Raw genomic sequence first — 14,325 nt, 5'->3', positions numbered from 1 at the left:
TATACATACATACATACATACATACATACACACACACATACATACATACATACATACATGCATGCATGCAGCAAATAAACATCCCGCGTGTGAGCACAGTCATGACTCAGGCAGCTCTGTAGCCCTGCCCTTCCCCATTATCTCTTAGCATACAGTGCACTGCCGCCAGGGATTCTGGGAAATGACATGCAAATGAGCACGGTGTTACACACGCACAGTAAGGGCCGCACCTGCGCGCTCTCAGCTGCCTGGCTCCGGGGGGTCGCTCTCGGATTCCCGGCCCCTCACTCTCCCCCAGCCTCAGGTTCCGGGCCCCTCACTCTCCCCTCCCCCGGTCTCAGGCCTCTCCCTCTGTCCCCAGCAGGCCGCTGCCCGCCGTGTGACGTGTCACCGCACTGCATGCTGGGACAGCTTGCTGAGCTCGAAGAGCCCCCGGCTACCATGGAGACCGCGGCGGGGGTGGGCCATGTGACGTCACAGGATGGGCGGTGCCTAGTTTAACTCGCGTGGTGCTGGAGAAGCTGAGCAGGCTGATGCCTAATGTAATACATTATATACAGCAGCCTGTGCTGTAATGCATTATATACAGCAGCCTGTGATGTAATGCATTATATACAGCAGCCTGTGATGTAATGCATTATATACAGCAGCCTGTGATGTAATGCATTTTATACAGCAGCCTGTGATGTAATGCATTTTATACAGCAGCCTGTGATGTAATGCATTTTATACAGCAGCCTGTGCTGTAATGCATTTTATACAGCAGCCTGTGATGTAATGCATTTTATACAGCAGCCTGTGATGTAATGCATTTTATACAGCAGCCTGTGATGTAATGCATTTTATACAGCAGCCTGTGATGTAATGCATTTTATACAGCAGCCTGTGATGTAATGCATTTTATACAGCAGCCTGTGATGTAATGCATTTTATACAGCAGCCTGTGATGTAATGCATTTTATACAGCAGCCTGTGATGTAATGCATTTTATACAGCAGCCTGTGATGTAATGCATTTTATACAGCAGCCTGTGATGTAATGCACGCGCTGAGCATGGTGTACAGCCCATGTATACATTATATATAGCAGCCTGTGATATAATGCACGCACTGAGCATGGTGATCAGCACATGTATACATTATATATAGCAGCCTGTGATATAATGCACGCGCTGAGCAGGGTGTACAGCCCATGTATACATTATATATAGCAGCCTGTGATGTAATGCACGCGCTGAGCAGGGTGTACAGCCCATGTATACATTATATATAGCAGCCTGTGATATAATGCACGCGCTGAGCATGGTGTACAGCCGCATGGTGTACAGCCCATGTATACATTATATATAGCAGCCTGTGATATAATGCACGCGCTGAGCAGGGTGTACAGCCCATGTATACATTATATATAGCAGCCTGTGATATAATGCACGCGCTGAGCAGGGTGTACAACCCATGTATACATTATATATAGCAGCCTGTGATGTAATGCACGCGCTGAGCAGGGTGTGCAGCCGTTGTATACATTATATATAGCAGCCTGTGATGTAATGCACGCGCTGAGCAGGGTGTGCAGCCCATGTATACTGTACATTATATATAGCAGCCTGTGATGTAATGCACGCGCTGAGCATGGTGTACAGCACATGTGTGCATTATACTGTATATAGCAGCCTGTGATGTAATGCACGCGCTGAGCATGGTGTACAGCCGTTGTATACATTATATATAGCAGCCTGTGATGTAATGTACGCGCTGAGCAGGGTGTACAGCCCATGTATACATTATATATAGCAGCCTGTGATGTAATGCACGCGCTGAGCAGGTGATTTGTTGAGCAAAGACTTTGCAAAATGTCGCAACTCACACGGACATTCAACAACCAATCCCAGGCATCTGAACACATCCCCAGTGTACGGGAAATGCTAAGCATCCGACAGACAAAGAAGTGGGAAACACCAAGAAATGTAAAATCACTTTTAATATTTTATTTTGAGATCAAATTGAATCACAGATGAAACCCTAAAAAGACCAAGTAAAAATCAAATCAAATCCTGGTACTAATGACCCGAAAAATATCATAACATTGATAGATTTGCCACTAAAACAGATTAACGTGTGAAGACAACAGCGTTATTCCGACAATCTCAAGCGCTCGAGGGAATGTAAACAAATTGCGTTAAACCCTCACCTTTTTTTTTTTGCATATTAAAAATACGGTGCATTTTCCCCTTACAGTATGAAATACAATGCTCAATGCTTCATGATATTCAGTACATTATTACGATGTATAAATTAAACAGAAACCTCGAAATGATGCCCCCCCCATATCTACGGGGGGAGAAGAGAAATATAATCTTTTTTGGCTTTATCCCCCTGCATTCTGTACCCCAGAACATTTTGGAGCAGGTATGTAAACAGTGTCTGGAAATATTCCTTGCATTGAATTTCTCTGGAATGACTCCGCAGTGTTAAGTGTATTGATGCTTAATTATCCCTGAGCAACGCAGCGCTGCCCTTTCCAGCAATGAAAGGGTAAATCTGTATTCGCTAGACGTTTCAAATAGTAGGATGATATTGTGTTAGCCCGTAGACTCGGGTGCTCAGCTCACGTCCTCAAGGGCCAAACACCAGGCATTGGAGATATCCCTGCTTCAGTCAAAGACTGAGCCACTGATTGCACCACCTGTGCTGAAGCAGGGATATCCCAAACACCTGGCCTGCTTGTGGCCCTTGAGGACTGGAGTTGGCGACCCCTGGTCTAGCTATTAGTTTGTAAGGAAGATCTGAAGACGCTTAAAGATGCCCAATCACCGAGAGTAACAAGATGCAAATCAGCTTCCCTATGCGTTCCACTTCCCATTGACCCTTACGCGGTTCGGGGATAGAATGTATATGCTACATTAGCGCCTCCAATTAAAAATAAAGTTGGCTTTCCAACATTGGCAGCTACCTCCCTCCCCCGGCCATCTTTCAAATGTCCGGTAATTAACAGCAAGAGATAATATCCACCGGTGAGGAAGGTTTCCCCCGATTCTTGTATGGACAGGTCCCCGCTGACCGGCATTATAATCACAGGCCCCAGGTCAAATGTTACCTTTCTTATCCTCTAAAGACAACACAGCTTTGCCCGGATGGAAAAGTGCAGAGATGCTCAGTACCATTATGCAGAGCAGAATGTTTATTTTTGAGTGGAAGGCATTCAATTACTTTCTCGCGGAAACAAGAAATGTGCTTTAAACAAAATTACTCGTTTTTATACTTTTCCAGGTAAATTACAGTAAGCAAATATATATATTTGGCAAAACATAAGGTTTTCGGAATCGGTCAAATAAGCCGACAATTTTTCTATACAATATAATGACGAGGACAACAATAACTTGCTGGGAAACAGGTATAAACAGCCGAAATTATGGGGGGGGGAGTAAGATATCCCAGAAGTTCAGTATCCTCATTTTTGCATAGTTCGCTTGAGTCTTGCACCCAAACATCTGAAAAAAGATTCCGACCTCTCCAGAAAGGTACAACTTGTCCCTTCGAACATACAGGAAGAAACGCCACATTCTGTGGCTTCCTATGCAGAGAGTGGGAAGGAATAGATCACTCTGCAGTGTTACATGCAGGGAGTGGGAGAGAACGTGTGTATCCTGGAAGGGAGTAGGCATTTGAATAAGAGAGAAACACTCCTTCTGCAGTTACCTGTGCAGGGAGTTAGAGGGAGCAGAGAAGCAAGATTGGAAGGATAGTGACTATACACCATGGCGTTAATTTGAATACCTGGTAGTCTGCCATTGGCAGGAATAGATGTTTCAGCTGGGTATGTGACCTCCATCTTTTACTGCTTCCAGCTTATTACATCAGCATGTTGCTGCCTCACTTCACTGACAATTCGTATTAGGTTGCAGTCTCCAGATAATCCTATTAACACCTTCTCTTCCCAAGGCTTCATGCCCGGTGTATGAGAATGGATTGCATAGAAGCAGTACTCAATGGATTTTTACCAAGGTTTGCTATTTTTTCCTCCCACAAACAAACCGTATCTGAGTATTTCTAAAAAAAAAAAAAAAATTTAAAGAAAAATATTTTTTTTAAAAAGAAACAAAAAAAAAAAGTGGTTTGATTTTCCTCCAAAGTAAATTAAAAATAGAGCCGTTTTTTAAACAAACTTTTTTTGCTTTTTTTGTTTTTTTCCCCCCAGGCTGTTAACCCCGTTCTCTGCCGGTAGAACCTGCAATGCATTGCTTTGAAATGTGGTCACAGGCCCCAGTGGCAGGGAAGGGGTTAAATCTCTAGGCTGAAGCGGGGAGGCGTCTCACAGTGCACCGGGATGGGTCCGTACGGGCGGATGTTACAACTCATCCTTTTTCTTTCCTAGCTTGACATGGTCTCTGTCTCGAAGGGATTTAATGAAGCCGATAAAACCCAATTCCTAAAATTGCAGAGGGGGAAAAAAAGTGAAAATATTAGTCCCACTGATAGATAAAAGGTGCACAGCTCCCGACTATCCACCAACACCCCCCATGTGAGAGAGGCCCTCTTATCACGTAGGATCTAGGTTACACAGAGTTCAAAGGTGCCTGCTACAGCCCGCTCCAATCCCGCCGACGCGGGGCCCCCCCTCCAATCCCGCCGACGCGGAGCCCCCTCCAATCCCGCCGACGCGGAGCCCCCTCCAATCCCGCCGACGCGGGACCCCCTCCAATCCCGCCGACGCGGAGCCCCCTCCAATCCCGCCGACGCGGAGCCCCCTCCAATCCCGCCGACGCGGAGCCCCCTCCAATCCCGCCGACGCGGAGCCCCCTCCAATCCCGCCGACGCGGAGCCCCCTCCAATCCCGCCGACGCGGAGCCCCCTCCAATCCCGCCGACGCGGAGCCCCCTCCAATCCCGCCGACGCGGAGCCCCCTCCAATCCCGCCGACGCGGAGCCCCCTCCAATCCCGCCGACGCGGAGCCCCCTCCAATCCCGCCGACGCGGAGCCCCCTCCAATCCCGCCGACGCGGAGCCCCCTCCAATCCCGCCGACGCGGAGCCCCCTCCAATCCCGCCGACGCGGAGCCCCCTCCAATCCCGCCGACGCGGAGCCCCCTCCAATCCCGCCGACGCGGAGCCCCCTCCAATCCCGCCGACGCGGAGCCCCCTCCAATCCCGCCGACGCGGAGCCCCCTCCAATCCCGCCGACGCGGAGCCCCCTCCAATCCCGCCGACGCGGAGCCCCCTCCAATCCCGCCGACGCGGAGCCCCCTCCAATCCCGCCGACGCGGAGCCCCCTCCAATCCCGCCGACGCGGAGCCCCTCCAATCCCGCCGACGCGGAGCCCCCTCCAATCCCGCCGACGCGGAGCCCCCTCCAATCCCGCCGACGCAGAGCCCCCTCCAATCCCGCCGACGCAGAGCCCCCTCCAATCCCGCCGACGCAGAGCCCCCTCCAATCCCGCGACGCAGAGCCCCCTCCAATCCCGCCGACGCAGAGCCCCCTCCAATCCCGCTGACGCGGAGCCCCCTCCAATCCCGCTGACGCGGGGCCTCGTCTCCGGGACTTTTAACATTATCTCAGATTTCACTTTTCTATTGTCTGGTCCACGGCACCCGAATATCACCCATTTTGGCCCTGGGAGGTCGACACTTCTGCTACTACGTGGAACGTGCATGGGGAGGTGCCACGGCATGTGGGTATAATGTGCCCCTTGTGTATTTTAATGTGGCAATAAAATGCTTACTTTGTAACCCTTTAAAAACACAATAACCCTGCAGTAGGTGGGGCTTCCCCCAAGGGCAGCTTTATAAGCGCCTGGGCGGTCTGCAGGCTTCATGTTAGCAGCATTTTGGGGTTTTGCACCAACACACAAGGTTCTCATCACTGTAACCCAGGGGTGGGCAGCTCCAGTTCGCAAAGGGTCACCAACAGATCAGGTTTTCAGGATACCACTGCTTCAGCACAGGCAGTGCAGTCTTCGACAGCCACCTGTGCTGAAGCAGGGGTATCCAGAAAACCGAACCTGTTGGTGGCCCTTGAGGACTGGAGTTGCCCATCCCTGCTGTAACCCCACCTTATATGTACGTGGCACAGAGCCGTGGAAATCCGAGCACGGGTCTTGCTGAATATAAGTACTCACCCCTCGCTCCCCATTGTACTTCTCCGCAAGCTTTCCGTAGTTATAATAGTTGAATGTGGGGAAGCCCTCCACCCCCTCTTGCTTGCACAGATCCTGGTTCTTCTCTTTGGTGCAGTCTACTGCTGCGTAAGCGATCTGCAAAATAGGGCAAATCTTCAGATGCACGGACCCGGCAGGGGCAAAGGGCAAGAGCAGGGGCAAAGGGCAAGGGGCAAAGGGCAAAGGGCAAGGGGCAAAGGGCAAAGGGCAAGGGGCAAAGGGCAAGGGGCAAAGGGCAAGGGGCAAAGGGCAAGGGGCAAAGGGCAAGGGCAAAGGGCAAGGGGCAAGGGGCAAGAGCAAGGGGCAAGAGCAAGGGGCAAGAGCAAGGGGCAAGAGCAAGGGGCAAGAGCAAGGGGCAAGAGCAAGGGGCAAGAGCAAGGGGCAAGAGCAAGGGGCAAGAGTGCCCTCTCCCAGCGCCAAGTGTAAGGGGTATAAATACTGAGCTAAACCTTGGGAAAGGATTAGATCCTCTTGCACGGTCGCTGTGTTTAGCAGGACATGCCCCCTGCCCCCTGCCCCTGTCCCAGGCAACATGCCCGCCCAACCCTCCCCCAGGCAACATGCCCCCCGCCCCCTCCCCCAGGCAACATGCCCCCCGCCCCCTCCCCCAGGCAACATGTCCCCCGCCCCCTCCCCCAGGCAACATGCCCCCCGCCCCCTCCCCAGGCAACGTGCCCGCCCCCTCCCCCAGGTAACGTGCCCGCCCCCTCCCCCAGGTAACGTGCCCTCCCCCAGGCACGTGCCCGCCCCCTCCCCCAGGTAACGTGCCGCCCCCTCCCCCAGGCAACGTGCCCGCCCCCTCCCCCAGGCAACGTGCCCGCCCCCTCCCCCAGGCAACGTGCCCGCCCCCTCCCCCAGGCAACGTGCCCGCCCCCTCCCCCAGGTAACGTGCCCGCCCCCTCCCCCAGGTAACGTGCCCGCCCCCTCCCCCAGGTAACGTGCCCGCCCCCTCCCCCAGGTAACGTGCCCGCCCCCTCCCCCAGGCAACATGCCCCCCGCCCCCTCCCCCAGGCAACATGCCCCCCCGCCCCCTCCCCCAGGCAACATGCCCCCCGCCCCCTCCCCAGGCAACATGCCCCCGCCCCCTCCCCCAGTGCCCGCCCCCTCCCCCAGGTAACGTGCCCGCCCCCTCCCCCAGGTAACGTGCCCTCCCCCAGGCAACATGCCCCCCGCCCCCTCCCCCAGGCAACATGCCCCCCGCCCCCTCCCCCAGGTAACGTGCCCGCCCCCTCCCCCAGGCAACGTGCCCGCCCCCTCCCCCAGGCAACGTGCCCGTCCCCTCCCCCAGGCAACGTGCCCGTCCCCTCCCCCAGGCAACGTGCCCGTCCCCTCCCCCAGGCAACGTGCCCGTCCCCTCCCCCCCCAGCAACGTGCCGTCCCCTCCCCAGGCAACGTGCCCGTCCCCTCCCCCAGGCAACGTGCCCGTCCCCTCCCCCAGGCAACGTGCCCGCCCCCTCCCCCAGGCAACGTGCCCGCCCCCTCCCCCAGGCAACGTGCCCGCCCCCCTCCCCCTCAGGTAACGTGCCCGCCCCCTCCCCAGGTAACGTGCCCGCCCCCTTCCCCAGGTAACGTGCCCGCCCCCTTCCCCAGGTAACGTGCCCGCCCCCTCCCCCAGGTAACGTGCCCGCCCCCTCCCCCAGGTAACGTGCCCGCCCCCTCCCCAGGTAACGTGCCCGCCCCCTCCCCCAGGCAACGTGCCCGCCCCCTCCCCCAGGCAACGTGCCCGCCCCCTCCCCCAGGCAACGTGCCCGCCCCCTCCCCCAGGCAACGTGCCCGCCCCCTCCCCAGGCAACGTGCCCGCCCCCTCCCCCAGGTAACGTGCCCGCCCCCTCCCCCAGGCAACGTGCCCGTCCCCTCCCCCAGGCAACGTGCCCGCCCCCTCCCCCAGGCAACGTGCCCGCCCCCTCCCCCAGGCAACGTGCCCGCCCCCTCCCCCAGGCAACGTGCCCGCCCCCTCCCCCAGGCAACGTGCCCGTCCCCTCCCCCAGGTAACGTGCCCACCCCTCCCCCAGGTAACGTGCCCGCCCCCCTCCCCCAGGTAACGTGCCCGCCCCCTCCCCCAGGCAACGTGCCCGCCCCCTCCCCCAGGTAATGTGCCCGCCTTGTCTTCTTACAGGGAATTGGCAGGATACGGGGGAAGGGGGAAAATAAGGTGGCAGGGGCAGAATAAGATTAAGGGGGCAGGGGCAGAATAAGAGTAAGGGGGCAGAATAAGAGTAAGGGGGCAGGGGCAGGAAAAAGGGGAAGGGAGCTCTTCATGGACAAAGATTCGGCTTCTCAGTTTCCACAGAAAACAAACTGAATTATTTGCTCTTTGGATAATTTAATGGAATCCAATTACTTTGGGCGTGCCGCATCAAAGGCAGGCTATAACCTAACAGATGTCCGGAAGCAGCCATCTTTTATTTATGATGTCATTTAGGATGCAAGAATTATCAAACAGGCTGCAGCGCGTCGAGATTAATTTCCCCTGGATTTTGCTTCTCTTAAAAAATGTGTTTGCCCGCACAAGAGCTGGCCCTTTAAAACAATAACTCAAAAATAAAATGTATGAGTAAAAAGTAACACTACTGGGGAAAAAAGAAAAATGCACACACTGACCGGGGTTTTATTATCCAGCAACACCCCTATAATAGCATAATAATGCCCTATACATAGAATACTAGCCACAACGCCAGCCACGTTCTCCTAATGGTGCTTGTTTTTAAGTTTCTAGAGCAGGGGCTCGACGCCAGTCCTCACGACCCCCCAACAGGTCAGGTTTCAGGATATTCCTGCTTCAGCACAGATGGTGCAGTCAAAAAATTGAGCCACCTGTGCTGAAGCAGAGGTAGCTTGAAAACCTGACATGTTGGGGGGAGCTTGAGGATTGGCGTTGAGCCCCTGCCCTAGGGAACTAAATCTGTTTTATTTAAAAACTCCTAATTATTACACCACTCACTTCTCCTACTAACTGCAGAGGTGCGGGAGCTGTGTACAGAGAGATTAATGTCTGCGCAGGGATACGCCGGCGTGTGTGCCGTTACAGAGGGGAGAAATCGCTCATAAACGCAGCAAATATTGACTTTAGTTCTGAAATTGGAAGCAAAGCAAACGCCGAGAGATCATTTCCCAAAGAGAATCGCAAATTGCATCTTAACGGCACTTTCGCACTAATAACGGAGACGTGAGCGGCTGGAAGCGCATATTCTCACACATCACTAACGGGAGAGCAAAGAACGAACACTTCCACCTGCAATGCAATTAAAATGTGCTGGAGATATGGAATTATTGAGAAGTTTTCGGCCGCTCTGGCAGTGAATAAAAACAGATCACAGATAACCGACGCGTTTCTGGGGCTCAGAGATATTCATCAAAAAAAGCTACTGAAGATGCTCAGGCCACTTTACAAATGTACTCATGCAGCCACCTCTGGTGTGCACTCCTGGTCACGCACATCTATGCTGCAGCCTCCAAACCGGAGAGGTTGGAACGCCGACATGCAATGAACCAAGGTCACAGAACCAAGACCAACACCGGAACCGCGGTACCACACTACTGACCTTACGATCTTCTTTGAAGGTATCGGCAGCAGTGGTGAAGTCCGGGATAGAGGTCTTACAGTGAGGGCACCCTGAGGGGGGAACAGGGGAACAGGGCATCAAAGAAAAGGTGGCTACATATACATATATAAACAGATACATATATACACATACATATATGGAGCTTTCAAAAGAACTGTTCATCCCACGGGTAGTACAAAGGACTCGGGGCCATCCCTTAAGGTTGGAGGAAAGGAGATTTCACCAGCAACAAAGGAAAGGGTTCTTTACAGTAAGGGCAGTTACAATGTGGGATTAATTACCCATGGAGACTGTGATGGCAGATACAATAGATTTGTTCAAAAAAAAAAAGTTGGACGTCTTTTTAGATGGGAAAGGTATAAAGGGATATACCAAATAAGTATACATGGGAAGTATGTTGAACCAGGGATTAATCCGATTGCCAATTCTTGGAGTCAGGAAGGAATTTATTTTTCCCCTTATGAGATATTATTGGAGGATATGACACTGGGGTTTTTTGTTTGCCTTCCTCTGGATCAATAAGTAAGTATAGATATAGGATAAAGTATCTGTTGTCTAAATTTAGCATAGGTAGAACTTGATGGACATACGTCTTTTTTCAACCTCATCTACTATGTAACTTTATCTATCACCCTTCCTCTATTATTGGCTGCTCATAAGGCTTTCCCTTATTCTGGGCGCTGAATTTGTGCGCTGGGCGATTGAAGTAGCAAAGATGGAAATGAAGGGCGCCAGGAACCTGTGCAGTACAAACATCGCTCCTTATCTGTGCCCTCTTGGTATTAGGGATCTTCTCGCTCATTCACAGTATACAATGACATCGCTGTTGCGTTCCCCGTTCTGCATAATGTCCGTTACACTCTGTCACTATGGGCCCCCTTGTTGGATCCTTCCGACTCAATATATATTGGGGGATCTGCGCTCCATTCCTGTCTCTGAACTGCCACTTCTAGACATACTAGGATTTAAGGCATGTAGGGGTCTGCCTGGAGAGCTGGTTCCTCTGCGGGGCTCTCCTCATAGGGACCTCTGTGGCATGGTTGCCTCGTCTTCTGTGAACCACTAGATTCACCTTAGACATATCTCGGGACCCTTTCTTAAAGGGGCACTGTACTTATCAAGAACATAATAAACAGGGACTTTTCTATCCTATACACTCAGGAACATACTTAACTATATACAATGAGGCTCCTCTCCTCTTATTCTCCAAGAACCTAACCCCTAGAGTCTTCTCATCCTATATACTCCCTGTGATGTCATTGTTCCCCAAGTAACACAGAACGGAGCTTAGCACCTGCTGACTCACCCCCAATCCTGTGCAATAGGAAAGTATCCCTCTCTATGTGGGTATATACCATTAACCCCATAGGGGGTTACATATCAATATATACATACACACCAGGTGTGTACATACAGACTTGTGTCTTCATGACCAACAAATTAACAGCTGCACCACGTAACCCACACGGACCGTACGATCTTCTTTACCGGTGTGGGAAGATACCGATGGGGGAGATAGAGGAATATATACACACATGAATCTGACAGGGAGATTGCTGTTTACAAATTAGTGGTGTTGAATGACCAAGTGCTTTTACTTTCCTAGGGCGGGAGGCGCACATCGCAATGCGGTTTCTCTCGTCTAATAACCATCTTTTGTCGCTCCATGTTACTGAGTAAAAGGGTTTTAAATCGCTTCTGAAAGTTGCGGCCCCCACTGGCAGTGCAGGGGTTAAAGCAATCCGAGTACCCTGCGGCATATAGCACAGTGTCACCCCGTGCCGACCCATGGGGACAGGGCGCGCATGTCACCCCGTGGGGACAGGGCGCGCATGTCACCCCATGGGGACAGGACGCGCATGTCACCCCGTGGGGACAGGACGCGCATGTCACCCCGTGGGGACAGGATGCGCATGTCACCCCGTGGGGACAGGACGCGCATGTCACCCCGTGCCGGCCGGTGGGGACAGGGCGCGCATGTCACCCCGTGCCGGCCGGTGGGGACAGGGCGCGCATGTCACCCCGTGCCGGCCGGTGGGGACAGGGCGCGCATGTCACCCCGTGCCGGCCCGTGGGGACAGGGCGCGCATGTCACCCCGTGCCGGCCCGTGGGGACAGGGCGCGCATGTCACCCCGTGCCGGCCCGTGGGGACAGGGCGCGCATGTCACCCCGTGCCGGCCCGTGGGGACAGGACGCACATGTCACCCCGTGCCGGCCGGTGGGGACAGGGCGCGCATGTCACCCCGTGCCGGCCTGTGGGGACAGGGCGCGCATGTCACCCCGTGCCGGCCTGTGGGGACAGGGCGCGCATGTCACCCCGTGCCGGCCGGTGGGGACAGGGCGCGCATGTCACCCCGTGCCGGCCGGTGGGGACAGGGCGCGCATGTCACCCCGTGCCGGCCCGTGGGGACAGGACGCGCATGTCACCTCGTGCCGGCCGGTGGGGACAGGGCGCGCATGTCACCCCGTGCCGGCCTGTGGGGACAGGGCGCGCATGTCACCCCGTGCCGGCCTGTGGGGACAAGGAGCGCATGTCACCCCGTGCCGGCCTGTGGGGACAGGGCGCACATGTCACCCTGCATCAGCGCATCACACACAGCGGGACTTCTGCACTGAGTCCAGCGCAGAGGAATTAACAAGTGGCAGAATTAATCGTGAGAACGGCAGCGTTCATGTCACTAACAATTAAATATAATTGCACCGCTGACTGTTCTCCAGCGAAACCAGGACTTGTCCATTAATTGGAAAGCTATCAGGGAACAAAAGGAAAATACAAGCAGCAGGTTTTTAATAAACGCAACTGATGTAGCGATGGTGTTTATTATAAGAGGCGTGCGCGCCTGTCATCCTGAGAGGTTAATCAACCTGTGTGCGGGCAATGAAGGAGGGGGCAGGATAGCAATTAGACAATTCAAAGCTCCTCTCCTTATTTCACAATTGTTTCTAGCAAATCGTTAAAGCCTCGGACAAAAGAAACAGTATCCACCTTTTCCCTGCCCTACAGAGCTCGCAATCTAATTTTTTTTAAATTATAATCTAAAGGCCCCACTCCCAAATAAATACATATCCACACGCAGATACATACATATAAATAACCACACACACACACACGTAAAATATGAAATAGTGTATATTTGAATACATTTTAAAATAAATGTATTTTGTGAAAATAAAACCATTATATACCATTTTTAATCATTTACCTGGATGTGCTATGTCTTCCTCTCCGGTCCCTTGGGTTTGGGTGTAGAATACCTACATAATTTACCCATCACAGTGCACGCGCTCATATTATTTTGTTAAGGTGTGATCACTGTTGACAGAAGGAGTGAGGGAGACAAGAGAGGGGAGAGGGGAGAGACGAGGGGTCAGGGGGAGAGGAGAGAAGAGGGGTCAGGGGGAGAGGAGAGAAGAGGGGTCAGGGGGAGAGGAGAGAAGAGGGGTCAGGGGGAGAGGAGAGAAGAGGGGTCAGGGGGAGAGGAGAGAAGAGGGGAGAGGAGAGAAGAGGGGAGAAGAGAGAAGTCAGGGGCAGAGGGGAGAGGGTTATAGAAATATATAGGTGACCATTTTTTACCCAGTGAAAAACTGTAACTCATGCGCCTGCGTGAACGTCCTGCGTCGGCAGGACATATGCAATCAGCGCAAGCAAACAAAACCGGGACGGTTTGGCACTTTTTTTTTTTTTTTTTTTAAAGTCGGCGGGACACAATCCCAAAAACCGGGACATCTGGTCACCCTAAAATATATAGTTATATAGATATAGGATTTGTATTAAAGTGAATGAATTTATCGCTGCAACATCTCTTCCATTTTAGTTCATAATTTAAAGCTCTTGGTGTTTTTTTTGTTTAGTTATCTGAACCCCGGAGCGGATCCCGCCCCGAGCGCCGCTTTATCGTGTGCGCAAAAGGCTCGCAATGTGAGCCCTTCAACTGCCAGGAAGCCCAACGGCAAAAAGCCCGGATCCCAGAATATACCGTTCTGTATCCACGAGGGTGTCTAAGGAGGCATGTGGCATGGACCCCGAAATCCGGGATCCCACCGTGTCCGTGATCAGAGCGGAGTCTGAAAGCCGCAGAGATATATCTGCACATCACGTGCGCCTCCCACGCTGGGAACGCGCGCCTCCCAAACAGGGAACGCGCGCCTCCCACGCTGGGAACGCGCGCCTCCCAAGCTGGGAACGCGCGCCTCCCAAACAGGGAACGCGCGCCTCCCAAACAGGGAACGCGCGCCTCCCACGCTGGGAACGCGCGCCTCCCACGCTGGGAACGCGCGCCTCCCAAACAGGGAACGCGCGCCTCCCACGCTGGGAACGCGCGCCTCCCAAGCAGGGAACGCGCGCCTCCCACGCTGGGAACGCGCGCCTCCCACGCTGGGAACGCGCGCCTCCCACGCTGGGAACGCGCGCCTCCCACGCTGGGAACGCGCGCCTCCCACGCTGGGAACGCGCGCCTCCCACGCTGGGAACGCGCGCCTCCCACGCTGGGAACGCGCGCCTCCCAAGCTGGGAACGCGCGCCTCCCACGCTGGGAACGCGCGCCTCCCACGCTGGGAACGCGCGCCTCCCACGCAGGGAACGCGCGCCTCCCAAGCAGGGAACGCGCGCC

General features: G+C 54.0%; 2 protein-coding genes across 4 annotated transcripts in view; both read right to left on the bottom strand.

The window, feature by feature from the left end:
- The window catches only part of SEC22A (SEC22 homolog A, vesicle trafficking protein), a 44,283-nt gene extending 43,893 nt beyond the window's left edge, over positions 1-390 (bottom strand). Inside the window, exon 1 of one of the 3 annotated variants that reach the window (XM_075609886.1) lies at positions 231-390. The gene's annotated coding sequence lies outside the window, so the exon portion shown is untranslated. Of the gene's footprint in view, positions 1-216 lie in introns of all 3 variants that reach the window. The other 2 variants (XM_075609888.1, XM_075609887.1) reach the window with 2 other exon arrangements.
- A 1,577-nt stretch (positions 391-1,967) lies between these two features.
- Positions 1,968-14,325, bottom strand: part of PDIA5 (protein disulfide isomerase family A member 5) — a 64,788-nt gene continuing 52,430 nt past the window's right edge. The window contains exons 15-17 of the mRNA XM_075609882.1: positions 9,694-9,764; positions 6,113-6,247; positions 1,968-4,428 (exon numbers count right to left, since the gene is read on the bottom strand). Coding sequence (XP_075465997.1) covers positions 4,348-4,428; positions 6,113-6,247; positions 9,694-9,764 — 287 coding nt within the window. The 3' untranslated portion in view covers positions 1,968-4,347. The remainder of the gene's footprint in view (positions 4,429-6,112; positions 6,248-9,693; positions 9,765-14,325) is intronic.

The sequence above is a fragment of the Ascaphus truei genome, chromosome 7 (assembly GCF_040206685.1).
Source record: "Ascaphus truei isolate aAscTru1 chromosome 7, aAscTru1.hap1, whole genome shotgun sequence".
In the NCBI taxonomy this organism is placed as follows: domain Eukaryota; kingdom Metazoa; phylum Chordata; class Amphibia; order Anura; family Ascaphidae; genus Ascaphus; species Ascaphus truei.
Note: the sequence above shows the minus strand (reverse complement) of the source record. Positions and strands in the feature narration are given on the sequence as shown.